The 18,237-nt window shown below is 46.5% G+C and overlaps 1 protein-coding gene across 4 annotated transcripts; it reads left to right on the forward strand.

Annotated features, from left to right (window-relative positions):
• Positions 1-1,709: 1,709 nt before the first annotated feature.
• Positions 1,710-15,354, forward strand: mpz (myelin protein zero). Of its 4 annotated transcripts, none has more exons than XR_002875064.2 (7): positions 1,807-1,971; positions 3,233-3,399; positions 5,960-6,173; positions 6,713-6,842; positions 7,288-7,330; positions 12,253-12,396; positions 13,190-15,354. XR_002875064.2 is itself a non-coding variant. In XM_023964984.2 (7 exons), exons 1-7 carry the CDS (start codon positions 1,932-1,934, stop codon positions 13,199-13,201), a joined length of 636 nt encoding a protein of 211 aa, XP_023820752.1. In that variant the 5' UTR covers positions 1,808-1,931; the 3' UTR covers positions 13,202-15,354. The 4 variants fall into 4 exon arrangements, 3 of the variants coding, with proteins under 3 accessions (XP_023820755.1, XP_023820754.1, XP_023820752.1); XM_023964984.2 differs by having other exon boundaries at positions 1,808-1,971; positions 12,253-12,282; XM_023964987.2 differs by lacking the exon at positions 12,253-12,396 and having other exon boundaries at positions 1,710-1,971.
• Positions 15,355-18,237: the final 2,883 nt, after the last annotated feature.

The following is an 18,237-nucleotide window of genomic DNA, read 5'->3' on the forward strand; positions in this document are numbered from 1 at the left end:
TTCCTGCCAAACTAAGCCGCCGCCGCTGCTGCCGCCGCCGCCGCCGCCACCTCCATCTCTTGTTGCTGACGACTTTGGGTTGTTGCCACACTCTGCACCTGCCAGACTCATAAAGAATCCCCCTGTTCCTGCAGGGCCCGCAGGCAGGATCCGCCACAACTGTTAAGGATGTTGAGATTTAGACCTTCTCGCCAAAGCATCCATCATCAATGGCGCCAACGAGTTGGCAGATGGTCTGAGTTGTTCGGGTATTTGAGGTGTTAAGATGAATGAAAGCTGGAGATTATAACGAGTTGCAAAAAAAAAAAAAAAAAGGATGTCGTGGTTCCCGGTGGGAGGGAAGGGGGGATTTGTTCCTTGATGCTTTGCTGCTGAGAGCTTATTTGCAAAGAGATCTTTTTTATTTTTAGCTCAGAAAACTCGAGGCTGAGTAAAATAAAGTGAAGTGGATGGAGTGGACATCCTTCTTGAGTGGCTCATCTCCTCACTCATCATGCAGGCACTCTTCAGGGAGGAAGGAGGAAGCAAATCCTGTGGAGAGAGCATCCAGCTGCTGAAGATGTTAATCTTTGCAGGTATTGAGCTCCGCCCAGACGGAGCTTAATACCTGAGCAGAAAATCGGTCATGAAAGTCAAATTAATAATTGCGGTTTGTGCGGTCTGGAATTATTTGACAGATTCTCTTTCATGTCGGAAAAAGTCTGTTTTGAAATTTCGCACCAAGCCTCTTTCAACTGAACATGTGCCAATAAATAATAGAAAAAGAAGCCCCTTCCTGCTTGTACAGTGTGAACACCATGGGCTAAACACGGGTTCAAACCCTGCGTTTGGGGGGGTCTTGAATGTGCATCACATGCCCGGTGTGAAGGTCGCTTTAGCGTGCCAGTGGCTAAATGAACGCACATGAATGACGAGTGACAAGGAGGCAAAACGGAGGCTTTTGCTGTCGTTCAGCTGCTTATTCACACTGCTCATCTCATATCTGCTGTTGTTCTCCAGCGTCTTGTCCTCACATCAACCTGTCTATATATAGCAGATCCCTCCCCACTCTTAGTCTCCGTCTACATTGCTGGAAAAGTGGGGAGTGGGTGCTGCCGTCTGAAAGCGCAGCTTTGTCTGAGCACGCGGAGACAGCCAGGCTGGGATGAAGAGGGAGAGGAAGAAAGCGCCATTGAGAGACGGACAAACAGGAGTCAGCCCCTGTCCCCCCCTCTCCCCATTGTCCCAGAGTTCTAGACGTCAGCAAACAACAGGAATCTAGAGGGGAGGGGGACGGGGAGCAAAGAGTCGGGGCTTTGTTTTGGGCCGCCGGCCTCGGGTCTGGTGAGAGTGCAGGCAGAGGGTGAGACGTGGGGACAGAGGGCAGGTCACTGGGCTGCCCCCGCTGCAGGATCTCCTCACTGTAAACAGAAGCTGCCCCCCAGCACTCGCCGTGTAATCACACATGAGCAGTGAGAAAACACAAGAGGAGGTGCAGATGTCCAGGCGAGCACTCGAGGTGTAAATGAGAGTTTTATCTCCAGTCTCATGACGATGAGGGTTTAATCGGGCTCTCATCATGCCGTAGTGCAGACAAGTTTACAAATTTGCCCCCAGTTGCCCATTGTTTATGCAATTAATTCAGCGGCTACTGTACGTTGCAGGTGCCTTTTCCCCCCACCCACTTCAAAAATGCAATGCGTGCTTATTAGTATCATCCAGGGAAAGTGATGGAGGTGGGAGGAGGTGCAGAGGGGTGTGAGGAGAGGAGGGGATGGGGTTGGGCCAGGCCCGGGTCAGGGGTGTGGTTGGCTATAAACGGGGGGACAGTGAGGGTTCTGTTGTTTTGAAGCCCTACATCCAGGCATCCTTGACCCCTCCGCTCTCCTTTCTCTTGTCTCCTCCCTGCAGAGCAGGACTCCTGTCGGGTTTTTGGGAAGCCAGGAACAACCATGTTGGCGGTGTTGGTGTCGATTGTCTCCCTAGGAATAGGTAAAAGTGTTTTTAATTGGTGTTTGATTAGATGACATCCTCCGTGAGAGCAGCCTTCTGACTAACGATGGGTTAAAGGTTAAACGAGGATTTGACAAAGAGGGCTTTTCTCTGCTTTCCTCCTAATTGCTTACCTGAAAACTAATGAAGCCGAGGACAATATGAGGTTTAATAGCTATGGTAGTAAATTAAAGCCTCCCTTTACACTGCATTAAAAGTGAAGCATTGTAATTGCCATCTTGGCATTTGCTGTATTGATTTCATGTTTGGGGCTGGGAGCTCACCTGTGGAGGAAACAGTTCACAAGTGCTGCAGCGTAGAAAACGGACACAGTTTTTGTAAAGCTCTGATATTTTCCCTCCCAGACTGCAGCTTGGCAGAGTTTTCACTTCTTTTCCTTTGCCCTCCTGTCAGATATTTGTAGATTTGTATTTTTTTCCTGTCTGAATTTTAATTAAAGCTGTCAAGTGGAGTTTCATTGACAAGTAGTGCGGGGGCCGGCCATGGCAGAAAGATGCTCGCAGCCGAAGCTGTGAACTTCCCTCTGTGGGTGTTGAAGGAGGCAGAAATCTCAACACGACTGCAGGGGGGGCCTTGGTGATGTGCTGTAGCTAGGAGGGTAGCGTGACCCGTGGTGGCCCGTTCTCATGCGAAGGCAAACAGTATCAGAAGGACTTTGCTGAATGGCAGCGTTCTGCTCCTCCCTGGAGCTTTTGCAACACAGTTAAGATGCTGAACATGTTTGCAAAATGAAGGGAAATATGGATTTTTCTTTTCTTTTTTTTCGGCTGCAAGATGCCAAATGAACATTGATCATTAAATATCAGTGGAGCATAATCAGTGCACTCGATTAGGCCAGCATTTCCCATAAAAATGGAAAAAAAGAAATTCTCCTCTGACTTTTAGAGACTTATATTCAATTAATAATCCCAGTAATTACTGAGCGCACGTTTGAATCGATGCCTGATTTGACACCACTAACCGTGCAGGCAGTCGATGTGTGTCTGGACGCGTCTCTAAGTCTTTGGGACTTATAGATTTCAGGGAGCTTAACAATAAATGCTCATGTGAGCATAGCTGAATGTCTTCTGTGATTACACTAAACCCATATGCAGAACATGAGGATCAATGCATGTTAAACAAATGTGTTTACAGCCGATTCTTTTTTTGTGTTGGTAGAGAAGAGCAAATATTTGAGTGTTTAAGCTCCGTTTCGGCTCAAAGTGTTGCTGACGGCATCCTGCTGACCTGTGTCCCTCAGTGGCGCAGCAGTGCCAGGCCATAGTGATTTACACCGGCTGGGAGCGCCATGCTTTGGTGGGCTCCGACATCCGGCTCTCCTGCTCCTTCTTCTCCTGGCGCTGGACCTCGGAGGACGTCACCTTCTCCTGGACCTACCGGCCGGACGGCTCACGGGACAGCATCTCTGTAATGCATGATCGCACACACGCAGAAATCACACAACAATGAGAGCATTGTCACACAAAAATGAGCTAGATTTGAAGGACTACAGGCTGCACATCAAGAGTTTGATAACCGACGTTGTACTTCAACCAACAGAAGGATAAAAGCTCCTGTTTCCTTCTCATTAGCATCAAAAATGTGTCAAAGGACAATTCTAAACAAGTATTTCATTATTATAAAAAATCTTCAACACAAAGGCTTTTGCCCTGCAAAAACAGCCGCCCCCCTAGAAATAAGTCAAACATTCTTCAAATAAAAAATTAGCAAAGCAAAATGGCCACTAAAACATGGTTTCTTAAACATTAGACTATTTTGTTATTGGAAAACGTTTTCAGTTAAAGGATTTTTCTTGCAAGACAGAAATTGTCATTGAATAAGAGTCACTTCATTTTTTTTTTTTAAATTCAGTGAGATTTCAGGATATTTTCCAAACACCTGAGTGACATAAAGTCAGAGGTTTCCTCAAATGATCCGAGCAATGAACCAAAAAAACGGCATTTCCAAAAAGGTTTTGTGACTGAGTCTAGTTTTCTTCTTCCATGTGTAATAACTCCAGGAAACTTTCTGTCCTACATTCGCCCCTCCACCTGCGGCCTCTCCAACCTTTCATTTCACTCTCCCCACCCTTATCGCCCTGCCATCTCTCTAATCTCTCCATCTCCCCCTCCTGACTGCGCCTCCCTCTGCCCGCCTCCCCTAATCTCCTCCCCAGCCCCTCCGTCTTTGTCCCTCCCCTCCCTTCTCATTACGTCCTCCCCTCACCTCCTTTGCCTTCATCCTTCTCCTGCAGTGCTCCTCACTTTGAAACCAGCCCTCTTTTTCTTCACTTATCTTCAGTCGCTCATTTCTTCCCCTGCCTGCACAGATTTACAGTTTCATACATCTATCGCTTTTCATGGAGCATTTGTCCTTTTAAGGTGTCGCATTTGATTTCTGACACGTTCATGCCACGCCAAAGGTTCTCCGGGATGAATAGCAATCACAGACCTCTGATTTGTGTGCATCAGGTTTGACCTTGCAGAGGAGTCACAAGTGTTGGACGAAATATGCCGGATTTCTTGCCAGCAACTTCAATATTTAATCTAGAAGTACCTTAACAGCTTTGTTTTATAAGAACACCAAAAGGGTAAGGGTTTTTAAATGATTCACGAAAGAGGCCAAACACTTTCCCCTTAAATCTTTGAATATGCAAACACGAGAAACTGCTTAACCATTTTAGAAATCCGCCGATTTATGCGTTCAGAATTTTTAAAAATCCATTTTTGGAGCTACTAAAAATAAAGTATTAAACTAAAACCTAAAATTTGATCACGAAAAGAGTTCTGTCAAATCCTGGAAAACTTCAACTGTTGTAGTAGGAGTATTGGAGTTAGAAAAAAATGCTTTGCAATTATGGCCTAGAATTGAAATCAAAATTTCAGTGAGATTTCAAAATTTCAATTCTAGAAATGCAAAAGATTCAAATGCCACAATTTAACCCTGTAAAGCCCACTACATAAAAAAAGGGAAAACAATTTTAATTTTTTGGAATTAAGATGTTTTTAAACCTTCTGATGAAATCCATAAAAAATGCAATCTTCTTTTATAATATATGGATATATGGTTACTATCAATTATGATATGTTGGGTGATTTGGTCATAACTAACAATGTTAGTTTAAGATTCAAAAGAATTGACATGAGTGTTCAGGAAAAACATCTTATTTACCCTCTAATTTCTCTAATTTGATCCACACATTCTTAACATGATTTGACAGTAAAATGAAGAAATATTTATATTAAAAATGCATTCTTTCATTCAACAAGTAGTCTTGTTGAACATATAACAATAGATGAGTTATTCTCACCATAAAGCTTGGAAAATTAGCTAAACTTTCCCACAAAAAGTGCTTGAGAGTTCGATTCGTTCCATTTCAAAATGAGCAGGAAAAGCCCTTCTACTGCCCCTAGTGGAATAATGGCGAAGTACAGGACAGGAAACGTAGCTAGTTATAGCCACAGTGATGCTAATGAGATAGAGGTCTGAGAAATAACTGTATCAAATCAGACATGAAAAGTTATGAAGAGTTAGAGGCTAAATCCAAAAAATGGATAACTGTCATGATCCACACTGACGCGTCATTTAAGAATTAAGGAAAGATAGTTGTGCATAAACACAAAATTTGGCTGCAAAATGCTTCAAACTCCTATAAGTCAAATGTGAATAAATGTACTTTTCTTTATATTTCATCCTTTTTCTTTACTTAAGTGTCTCTTAATATCAATAAATGTTTTGTTTCAAAGGGATTTATTTGAAAAACCTTTTTTTTCTGGTTGTGGTTCATTGAGATTGCACTGATGCCAAGTTTTCCAAAGAAATTTTTAAATATCTTTATTTGTAAAATGTAACAGACAAATTGCAGGAAATTCTAGAAATAAGTGAAAACACACATTCAAAGCAAAAAATACATCAAGAACCTTGTCCCTCCAATTCAGTTTCATTTTGAAGCGTTGGTGGTGCATAAATAAACCTCTGCTCTCCACAGATCTTCCACTACACCGGGGGTGAAGCGTACCTCGACAATAAGGGCCCCTTCAAGGACAGGCTGGAGTTTGTGGGGAACCCGGGTCGCCGTGACGGCTCCATCCTCATCAAGAACCTGGACTTCAATGATAACGGCACCTTCACCTGTGACGCCAAGAACCCCCCGGACATAGTGGGGCGGCCCTCCAGCGTCCGCCTGCTGGTTTTTGAGAAAGGTGAGATGGGAGCTGGGCCTGCTGATAACTTGTGATTTAATTTTTCTTCATCATCTTCAGAGTCAGCCTCCCTCTAAATTCCCTGCTCCTCCTGTTAAATGAAATCAATTACTATTTTATCTTCTTTTCTCTTAGAGATTGCCATCTCTGCACCCTCTCCATTCTACTCCCCCCAGTTCCACCTTCAGCCTCATCGTTTTCAACATCCCCCCAGCATGACTCTCCCCTTCCTCCTCACTGGCCGCCCTTTCTCTTCATCTCCTCCTCCTCCTCAGTTCACGCATCCTTCATCTTTCATTAAATCTGTTTACCTCCTGCTTTTATGTTTACCTTTCATCTCTGATTCCCTTTCTTTCTGACTTCCCCCTCTTCTCCCTCCTTGTCTCATCCACTCCTCTCTTTTTCTTTGTGCTTTCTTCTTCCACCAGGACAGCTCCCTTCACCTCCTTTTTACCAACTTCTGTGTTCTTTTTAATCTTGGAATTGTCTGCTGTCCTCCCCCCATAACTCCTCCCTGCCTTCTTTCTTCCTCGCTGCAGTGCCCATCCAGGCCGGTGTGATCACAGGAGCCATCATTGGAGTGGTGCTGGGCCTGCTGGTGCTCGTCGTGGTCATCTACTACCTGATGAGGTTCCTGGTGGCCCGCCGAGTCTTCAGCCTCAACGTCAGGTCAGTGTCCGGCCCGGCGGCTCTCTGCCGGTGGGCTTTCTGCCAGGGGCTGGAGCTGAGGCCGGAGCCCATCCCCGGCACCGACACCTGCGTGGCCAAGCTGGCGTAGCCTCCGTTCGATTCTGTTGAGCTCAAAAGGTTAAAAACCAAAGGCAGTCAGCTGGAAAGAGATGAAGATCTCTCATTTTGATCGAATCTGCAAAACGCAGTGGGAAAAGGCTGCGATTACAGCGACAGCGGCTGCAGAGCAGATAATCCACTCGCTCATGGAGATGATGGCTCCATCATCTTCCTCATAGCGCTCTGCTTTTTACACACCTGCCGCCTGGGGGGCCGCAGATTAAGATGGTGTTCTTTATATGAAAGCTGGCCTGTGACCACTGGAGGAAGAGGATGATACGACATCCTGACACTGTCTTTGTTCTGTTTTGTGTTTTCCTTCCAGCAAACATGGCAAGAAAAAGAAAGAGGGATCACAGCAGAGACAGGCAAGTCTCCTCCTCCTTTGTCCACACCCCCTTTTTCTTTCTCCTCCTCTTCTCTGCCTGCTTTACTCACACACTCCTTCATTCATTCACACACACACACGCACACACACACACACACACTAAACAGCTTGGTTTACTATCAGCTTCAGGCTTTAATGGTGAAATGATGTCCTTTTTGGGGGGAGATTACAAGAACGCTCAGATTTGTTTGGAGTATCAGTGCAAAGAAAAGCAGTTGTCAAAGGGAATATTCATCTCTCTCAGAAATGCCTTCACAACAGCACACATCTGACATGACAGCGCACAACAGTTTGGTGAGCGCACTCCCCCCCCGCGCGCGCGCCCTCACACTCAGCCGACCCCCCTTTTCGCAGCAGCGTTTCAACAACAAAATAACATGTCATTCAAGCGCGCCTCTAATAGCAGTGCTCAAGCTGTTACCATCCCTCTGCTGCCTCAGCATGCGAGGGGCTTCTGGAGCCGGCCCACCGTTCCCTCCAGCGGCCCTCGCCCCCACTGCCAGCCCCCCCTCTGGGGGGCCACACAGCGAAGTGTCAGAAAACAGCCACAGGGCAGAAATCCAACCAGCAGCTGGGAAACGGCTGAGGCCGGGTTACAGCGCTAATGCTGCTCGCTGTTGAATTGGGCGGTGATTTGCTCGCAGTGGGGAAACCGACTGGAGCTGCTGATTTCGCTCGCTGGGAGTCAAATGAAAATCACGGGGCCTATTATGGTCTGGGCTGTTATCAGTGCTTTTGTGTTGCTGCACGCCAGCGATTCGGGGCTCTATGTGTTTTTTTCCCCCCTTCTGTTCCTCATGGGAGCGCGATAGCCTCAAGTGGAGGATTAATCAGACATTTCGGTGGCTTGTATCCTGTTCTGCATACAAGCCACCAGGGCAAGTTTTGTTTGATTACTCTGCGGTAATGTGGGGGCTGCAGCCTGGTGGGGCTGTGACAAGCCCTGTTTGCTGATAAAGGAAACAAAACCAGGCGGGGTTTTAAGCAGCTGATGAGGCTTTTGGAGGAGGAGTCAGAGATGAGGAGTGGCAGGTGTGTTTTTCCACCTAAGCCGACCATGGCCAAGACATGAGTTCCCCCCCATCCTCGCCCCTCTTCCTCCTCCTGTCCTCCTCCTTCCTCTCCACTGTTGCATGATTGTCAGGTTATTCTTGAGGTGCAGTCAGTTGCTCTCAAGTGCCTGCGGCATGTGACAGTGCATATATGAATAAATAAGTCTCAGCCAAAAGGACACTGAAATATTTGACGATGCTGTCATTTACAGTTACCCCTCTGTGAGTCTGTGCTCGGATAAAAAACAAAGAGCCGCAGCGGTGTCTCCGTCTGTGAGGAGCCGCATTAGTTTTTATTTTATCTGCTCTTTCTTCTGGGTTCCTTTCTTGTCGCTACGCTGCACACAGAGGACCCCCGGGACAGCATGGTGCACTTATAAGTGGTTGTTTGATCAAATGGTCCTTATTAGGAGGCTCTGCTGACACAATACAGTTTCTGTATCAGCCGCAGCATCTCTGCTCCTCTCCTCCGGGCTGTGAGGGAGGGGAGGAAGCGAGGAGTCTTGTGGTGTGTGCCGCTCCCCATTAGGTGGAGTTGTGGAGGAGGACTTTACCCCTGCAGCCACACACACACATGAAGAGCACAAACACACACACACTAGAATGATAATTGAGTGCACTCTGTATCGATCTGAACTAACACACTCACACAACCCACCCATTCTTCTCTCCATCCCCCAATTGCCTCCTACTTCACTTCAGTTTACTCCCACCCGCACTCTCATTTAGATTCCTTTTATCCGGTCCCCCGTCTCCTCCTCTTCTCACTTACCCCCCACCCCCCCACCCCTGCTTCCCACCTCCCTCCTCTTCCGAGCCATTCCTTGATGACCATGAGAAGGATGAAGCATCAATCTATCTGTTGGCTAATTCCCCCTTTTCTTTTTCATTTTAACTCCCCCTTTCACTCAGTTGATCCCTCCTCACTGCAACCTCTTGGAACCCCCCCTCCCCTTGCCCCCCCCAGGCCCTCTGGGTTCTGATCAGCTTTGGTTCCAGACAGAAATCCACTACCTCTCACTCTTCATCTGCCTCTCCATCTCCCTCCTCACCTGTCACGTTGTCCTCCTTAGCATGCAGCTGGGAGCTCGTCCACTCACCTGCCCCCACCAGCCCTCCGTTTCTTCACTGTACCCACATTTCCTTTAAAGCCTTTTGCAGCTCCTGTAACCGGGGGGGGGGGCTGCAGTCAGCATGTGTGTGCGTCGTTGGCGTGGGAACATCGCGGCTCATTTTTGAGGGCATGATGGTAAACGATGCAGGGATCCATGAGGGAATGTGAGCATAATCACACATGCAGACACCGGATAGCCGGACCCCACCCCGCTGGTATCGGCTGCAGCGAGTGAGACAACTGCTCTCTGGTGCTGCTTATAGTGCATGATTAAAAATGATGAATTTTCTCATGTAATGGCATAATTAGTTGCAGCTTCAGTGGGCAGAAACAGCCTATGGTGGCCTTTTCACCGTCCACTAACTGGATTCTGAAAATGATTTCTGTCCTGGATCTGTCCTGTTGTGTCTGGTGAAACATTACAACGAGGATCTGGCCTGTGCTTCCAAAAAAGAGGGGCATCAAATGTGGGTGAAGGTCCATTAGAGCTCTATGGGGCACTTGTGGTTCCTTTCAATAGGTTAACTCACAGGTTAATGCACTGAAATACAGCTATTGTAAAGTGAAGTGTAATCCTTGACCTTATCTCCACTCGGTCCGGTCCTCCCTGATGGATCTGTTTTGCAGAAGTGGGGCCTTGCTTGAGCTTCCTTCCTTCTGCCTCTCCTTTTTATGGATTTTTGTCTGGTATATATTTTGTTTTTACATACTTTATTCATCTCTATCTGTACTTTAGAGGAGGAGTGGTGGGAAATTGGTGAGACATAGGAATTTGATTCAGGCTGTTTTTAACATGTTCTTTTATGTTTTCTCATGACGGAGGACATGTAAAGAATATTAATTATTTCAGAGTATTTCTTTCAATTCCTTGTGAATGAGGAGCAGACAGAAAAATGCAGTTTAAAAAAAAAAGATCACATTTTTGGCGTAGAAAATACACCGCTCCCTGCTCTGCTCCATTCCGATGAATCCTTTTGGAAGCAAATAGATCCATGAACGTCTTTGTTTGCCTGAGCTGGAATCTGGATCTAAACTGTACGGCTTGATAGCTCCGACATTGCTCCCCATTTTTGTTGCACCGCTAATGTAATGTTGGGGTGTGTGAGGGGCTGTAAGCTACAGGGAGAGCATGTAAACAGAGAGCTCTCAGTGATGGTGATGGGGAAGTGGAGGCGGGTTACGACGCACAGGCGGTCCCCGCCCACAACTCAGAGGCAAATCTCTAATGAAGTGCTGTCGCTCTGCAGAAACTATGTCCTAGAAAACAACAAGTTTTTTTTAATTTTGGCTAAAAACTGCATAATCAGACTCAAAAGGCCGCTGGTCATCCACTGCAGCTCAGGTATGTTTTACATATTCAAACAGGATGAATGTGGTCCTGTTTGAATTTGTATGTGGTCAACTTTATTTATTATGGTCTTTAAATGTAAAAAAATGTCCACCACGTCTAATCAAAAAACACCCCCCCCCCCCCCCCCCTCAAACACACCCAGGAGACCTACTCTGGGTTTCTGCAAGCACACTGCTGGCATGTGCAACACAAAAGCAGGACTTTAGAACATCCAATTATCTTCAACTAAAGGTCAGTGTGGCTGCGGCGACAAGGAAATTTCAATGAGCATGCAAACACAGATATGAATAACCAGGCTTTTAACGCCTTGAGAAAACCTCAGCTGAGATTTTTCCGCGTTGGACATGGATTTTGGATTTGTTTTTAGTTTGATTAAATTGAACTTTTAGAATGGATTTTTTTTTAAAACTGCTTCAGAATTTTTACACCACCAAATAAATCTTCCAGTTAAAAGTGGATGTTTCCAGCATGAAGGACGCGTCACCGCACACGTGTTCCAGCAGAACGGAACTCACAGTGCTTCATTGAGTTGCAGATCAGAATGACACACTCTCAAAAATGAAGCGCAAGCAATTGTCAAGCAAATGCAATTACATTTCAGAGGTTTGTCAATATTTGTTGTAATTTTGTTCCCCGCTGGAGACCTTCCTTCCAGTGAGAGGAAGCAGATGGATCGTCTCACAGAACCATCTGGGATGTCTGAAGTCCTCAGTGAGAGGGCAGGGGGCGGCGATCTGTCACTCAGCCAGTCAGATCCTAGAAGATTAGGAGGTTTGGACTGCAGCAGGAGAAATTCAGAGGAGACATGACATCATTTTAGGCTTTAATATTCCTTAAGTGATGCTTTTGCTGTGAATTGTTGTTTTGATCTGCCTGATGCTGCGGCAGCATCTTTCTAAGCAAATCTTCTCACCTGTCAGATAAGAAATCTACCTGTTGGTCCTGAAATTATTGATTTTTCCTGAAATGAAATCCAAACTGTCAAAGCTGAGTCATTGTAGGAGTGAGCGTGTGCCAGTGATCATTTGCCACAGGTATATGGAGTCTACCTGCCACTGTGTCCCATCCTAACGCATGGTTACCTGTTTTGTCACCCCCTTACAGCTCTGGACACCGCCCCCTCTCACTTGCTACCCTCTCCCTTAAAAGGACTGTGTCTCCCCCTTCATCCATCTCTCTCTTTACATGTCTGACTCCTCCTCTTCCTCCACCTGAAGGGATTTCTCTCTCCTGTCCGCACAGCTCCGTGTCTGTTGCTAACCACGCCCCTCACCTGTCCCGCCTCACCTGGCCTTTTTCTTCTTTTCCCTCACTCTCCTTTCCTCCTGAAGTGACTCTCCTACCCTGTTCTCCCCCCCTGACCCCTTTCCCTGCTCCCCTCACAGGGCCCCGCGCCTCCTGCTGACCCCTCCAAGGTGAAGGCGGCCGCCTCTGAAAAGAAGAAGCAGGAGTCCCGCAAGGATAAGAAATAGGAAACGGGGAGGGGCTGGGGCGGCCTCGCCCTCCGGCTGTTCCAGCCCTCACGCCAGGTGATGGTGGCGAAGGCCCAGCCTGAGCAGCGACAGCAGCAAAACATAGTCAGAGAGGAAGGGGGGGTGGGGGGGAGCAGGGTGCTGATGACCATCGAGCTGGAGATGACCCGCAAAGACGGGGGTGGAGCGGAAAGCCGCTCAGAGCCGCTCAGCCTCTTCTCCCGCCTCGCCAATCAGCTCACCTTCAAATAGCAGGCCACCGAGCAAGGAGGGGGGGCAGATGAGGACGAGAGTGTACCAAGAAACCTACTCCCCCACCCCACCCCACCCCCCACCAGAATGACTGAGTCAAATCCTCAGAGACAGACAGCAGTGACTGCATGTGGGCCCCGATCTGAGATGTGATGATAATCTCCTGCACCAGCAGGCTCCACCAGGACCTTTGTTTGGTCATAAGATACGCCATTTGAAGCGAGACCCTGTAGGAAGGCTGGGTTTGATAACAAAATCCAAAAGCTGCTCCCCTGTTTTGCCTCTCTGCCTGCTTTCATTGTGATCCTATCCTCTGAAAAAGCTTCTCCAAGTGCGTCCGATACGCATCACCAATCCCCGACGGCAGGGACAAGCCAATTTACCTTTTTTTCTAGAGGCGATATTTCAAACCACAACTTTCTCCTCTCACACTGATCCCCCCCCCCCCCCCCGTGTCCCCTCCCACTCCACCTCTTCCTCCTCTCATTGTGAATTTTCTGACTTCCTTGTTAATTCTTATTACAGAAGTGATTTATATGCTAACTGCTCTATCCTGTTTCTCTTTCTATCTCCCTTCCCTCTTTTCTTCTTTCTTCAGATAAAGGTCTGACTTCTCCATGACTGCCTCCACTCCTCTAGTCTGATCCCTCCTTTTCTGCCCTGCCTGATGCAGCCCCCGTTAATTCTCATTATCTCTACTCTTTCAAGACAGCACTGGCTGTAAGAATAGTCCCCCTAAATCACTGGGAACGGTGTCAAATAATTTTTACAATGCTTCGTTGGAGACCCCCATGCACTTATTGGATGAAGTGTAAAAGTGTTTAAGGTCTAACTGTCCACATAACTTCCTCAAGGAGAGCCTGACAGACATCCTCATATGTTTCCATTGAATCTTCCCCTAAATGTTTACAACTCAATCAGGCGCCGAGCGGAGCTTGTGCACTCGCCGGACTTCAGATGGAAAAAGGCAGTGATGGAAACAGAAATGTGATTCCCGCTCTCGGCCGGCGTGGACGCCCCGGAGCTCAGATGTGATTCAATCCTCTCGTATCTGAAGTAATGGAGGTTTGTCGCCGTGTTCCTGAGCGGGCTAACTGGGGCTATTCCTGGCCCGGTGAGAGCGTCCAGGCTTCCTGGAAGGAACAGCTGCACATTTCTCAGCAGATAGCAGAGGAGGGAGGGAGGGAGGGAGCAGGAGGAGATGCTTTCTCTGCACCAGACTGTCCGCTCTCGACTCAGTGGCCACCGACTGACGACCTGGAATGACGTCACGGCCGTGACGGGGCGGCAGATGCTCTCATCAGCAGGAAGGAGTGCAGCTTCTGAGCTATTTTTGGTGCATTTCATCCACCAAACAGCACAGGGCTAATTATTTTACACAGTGCCCTCCTCTGCTGTCTCCTCTCCCAGTCACTCTTGATCTCTGCCCCCATCTTGGGAATGATCTTCTCCCGCAACCCCCCCCCTCCTCGTTTTGTTCTCTCCTTCCTTGTCTTTCCTTTATCTTCTTCTGTTCCAGCCATCCACCCAGCCTGCCCGGCATTATTCCCCCACAGAAAAGGCCCGCATACAATCCACTTTCTAAACCCTCTTATCTGACTGCCAAGCCTTCAGCTCAATGCCTCTCTTCCTCCTCCTGTCCTTCCTCATCTTCCCTGCCTTTTAAACTCAGTGGTAGACATCTCCCTCCCCTCCTTCCATCTTCAGTGATCTACAAACATACTCTCGCTTGCCCATCAACCCCCCCCCCCCCCCCCAAAGGCACGTCCATCCAGGAGCCCGCCTCCGCTCCTTCTCCAAGCCTTCACCAACTGGTTTCTGCTGGGTCCGACGCCTTGGTGCTCTCCTCTGCCTGCTACTGGCAGATGACAGCCTGCACCCAAGACGGGAACTCCTAATCTAGCTAGCTCTCTTCTGGATGCAAACACATTGTTTCAGTGTATGTGTGTTAAAAAAGTTTAAGTAAGTGTAAAAATGTCTGTAAAAATCCCCCTAGGTAAAGCAATTAACGTTGAGACATTTTTTTACACGTGCACAAGTTAACGCCGGGGAGGAAAATGTAATTATCTTCAGCAGAACATCTCATTACATTTCTGACCTTGTGTGTTATGAACTGCACTGCGCGGCTGTCTCTTGCTTTCTCCTGTGATGAGGAAAAATCGAGAGATGGTTCAGTTCGACGTGGATTCAGTTAGACGTGGCTACAGGGGAAAACCAAACGCAGAAAGGTGCAGGTAGCTGGGGGGTAAGGCCTCAGAGGAATCTGTCATGCTCCGCCCTGCCAAGAATCCCCGTGTGTCACCACAGATCGTCTGCTCTGCCCCCACAGCTTTCCTTTACAGGTCCTTTTACCCCAGGGACAGATGGGTTTGAATCTGCAGGGTGGACAGGATAGACTTGAATGTTCCTTTTAAATTCATAACCTGAAGGGAGGTGCTATAATCCACATCTTTGTCGTGGTTGTTTAACTGTAAATCCAGATGGATCTGTTTGAATGTTTCCTTCTGTTCTGCCGAGCGCAGACACCTGACACGACACAAAAGACATTAAAAACTTCTGTTTGCTACCATAAACTGTATTAGTCATTAACATCTCTTTTTTTGAAATTTGAAATGAGTGGCGCTTACATTCCTTTTTTTTATTACATTTATTTCAAGGCTTCTTATAATTCCAGATCACTAACTTCTTGTTGGCTCTGTATAATAAATGTTGTAAAAAAAGGTGTACAAAAATAAAGCTGCAAACACAGCCGGCAAAACCAAACTCCACTTCAGAGGTTTCTTTCTCTTCGGACGTGAGTCATGGAAGTTTTTACCTGCTTTAAACCAATTAAATCCTTTCAAAATGAGATGATTACATCGGTGGACGGATGACACATAAGAGAAAACCCATTATATTTTAGGCACAAGCTTTTTGAGCAGTTTAATTGCTTTTGCTTTCACTGGAGGAATAGGTTTTAAAATGCCAAACATTCACCTGGTTTGTTTTTTCCCCCCTGTTAATGACAAAAAAATGCATTTATCTGTGCAGTCCAGCATAAGGGATTCATTAGCTGCAGGATTTTGCTTCTAAAAATCCACCAAATGAAAATTTGGAGTTCCAGGTTAAAACTCAACAACAGATTTGAACTTTTTCACATTTACACAAACTAAAGCAAAACCATTCTGTAAAATATTGATATACGCTGGTTTAACCAGCAGGTTCAGCAGAAATCTCTATACTGTGCGGGACTAAATTCTATGAGTTTTGCAGGTGCGGGCGGGAGTGGACATACATATTGCGGGAGCGGGCGGGAGTGTAACGCATACGTTGCGGGAGCGGGCGGGATTGGTCAAAAATTCAGCGGGCGCGGGCGGGAGCGGGATGAAGAAAATAGTCCCGCGCAGGGCTCTACCGCACAGTATAGAGATGCATTGATTTTGTATCGTCCCCCGTCCCGCAGGAAAAAAACATGTTTTTTTATTGATATTACTAAAGAGATTCATGTCCCTCCTCCAGCCTCATCTTTTCATGCATTTCTCTTGTGTAATGTGCAACTTAAATATTAAATATATTTTCACAAATCCTGTTCTGTTAAAAGCGTGCGTGTGTGCGCGCGCAGACAGACGGCCTGAAGCGCGCTCTTAGTAAGAGGCGGGGCGGGGCGCACCCCCAACAACAGGTTAGATGACAGAGGCCATTGGGCGTCTCTACCTGGTGCCTTCACGGAGCTTCAGTACATAAGAATCAAACAGCCGCTCAGCCTAACGTAGTCCGCTAATATATATTCATGAGATATTCATGGCAGCACTGATCCCGCGGGGTTTATTTTTTGCCGCCCGCTCCCGCCCGCAGCACAATCCAAACCGCCCAATCCCGCGAGATTTGGGTTGGGTCCCGCGGGACCCGGCGGGACCCGATCCCAATGCAGCCCTCTACTCCATAGTTGCATTGCAACAACCCCCTTTTTATAGAGGCATCAGGAATTTAGCACTTTCCATAAATGTACTTTTCTTTCATTTGATTACATGCTACTGATCCATCCATTTCATTTTTCAAATCCACGGTTCCCCTTTCAGGCTCACGTGGTTGCTGGAGCCTATCCTAGTCACTGTTGGGGGAAGGCAGGGTACACTCTGCCAGGTCTGTTGCAGGGCCACACTCACACCTAGGGGACAATTTATTATAATCGATTAACCTACGAAGCCTCTCTTTTTGGATTGTGGGGGAAAACCAGAGTGAACCCACACATGCACGAGGAGAACATGCTAACTCCACACAGACAGGACACAGCCGGGATTCAAACCAGGACCTTGTTAGACACTGTGCTGTTCTTCCATTTTCGTATAAACAAATGTTGTTTTGTTTGTTTGTGTAAAGCTGCATTAAGTGAAACTATTAACAACTAGAATGTGGTTTTTAGAGAAATAAAAACATGAGAAAAATTGAAACTGAAGAGGACGCAATGGATGTGTTTGAATGAAGAGGATGAGACCTTCACAGAAAACAGGTTCAACAGGAGTTCAAGACTGATGCTGGTAAAAAAACAAAAAAAAAAATAATAACACCGCCAAACTCACCTGTTTAAAGAACTAAATCAGCAGAACTCTACATCCTTCAGAGCTTTTCTTAACAGTAGTTACAGTGTTAATTCCATCAATAATTCCATTTTCTAAATCCATTTAGTCCAGTTCAGGATCCTGGGATTCCCGGAGTCTTCCCAGCTACTGTCGGGTGAAGGTGGTTCTTCAGTCCATCACAGGGACGTTTCATTCAACATCCATGTCGTCTTTAACTGCTTTTAAACACTAAAAGCTTCAGGGATTTTCTCCCAAATTCTGCTGGAAAATTTCACTTTCCAGGCATTTAGATTAACTTTCCAAATCATCAGAAGGATCAGATTCCTTTGTTCAGTTCATGCAGTACTCATGCTGGTACTAGTTTGTGGCCTGATGACTTCACTGCTCTTCCATGAGGACAAACAAAACAAGTCTCTACAGCAGTGTTTTTCAACCTTTTTTGGGCCACAGCACACTTTAACCTTGTCAAAAATCCCGCGGCACACCAGCATCCAAAAAAGAAGAACGCCAGACAGACTCTGAGCTTCATTGTTTTGTTCATATTCATATTCCTAACTTCTTAGTGTTTTATCAGGGCCTGTTTAGATGAACACAGAGCTGATATCCTGGAGATGGGAAATGTTTTTAGATCAGTGAATGGGTCATTTCCCACGGCACACTGGTTGAAAAACACTGATCTACAGATGTCCCAGAATGAGGCTGTTTGTCTCATATTGACTTAGACAGGACGGACACTTGAAGCCACGGCTCAGGTTTTTGGCTTCCTGTGGATGCACATCACATTTAAAGACCATTTAAAGGGTATTTTAACATCTTGTGGCATTTGTCTGATGATGGAGGACATATATGGGGGAAATCAAAGTTAAAATTGTGTTTGAGTATTTCTTACTCTAATCGTTGTGAATCAACCATGATCCCTGTTCTCTTTCTTTCGACATACAAAGGATCTTTAGCCCACTTCATCTTTTTCTGTTTAATGAAGGAGCTTAAACCAGAATCTGTTGACTGTTGTGTAGTTTTCTTCCCATGTACATATTTTAGTCAATCACTTTGGGTCAAAGCATCTCGGATGATGAAATGTAAATAT

Source organism: Oryzias latipes, chromosome 17 (assembly GCF_053564925.1).
Source record: "Oryzias latipes strain Hd-rR chromosome 17, Olatipes_Hd-rR_3.1".
Lineage (NCBI taxonomy): Eukaryota > Metazoa > Chordata > Actinopteri > Beloniformes > Adrianichthyidae > Oryzias > Oryzias latipes.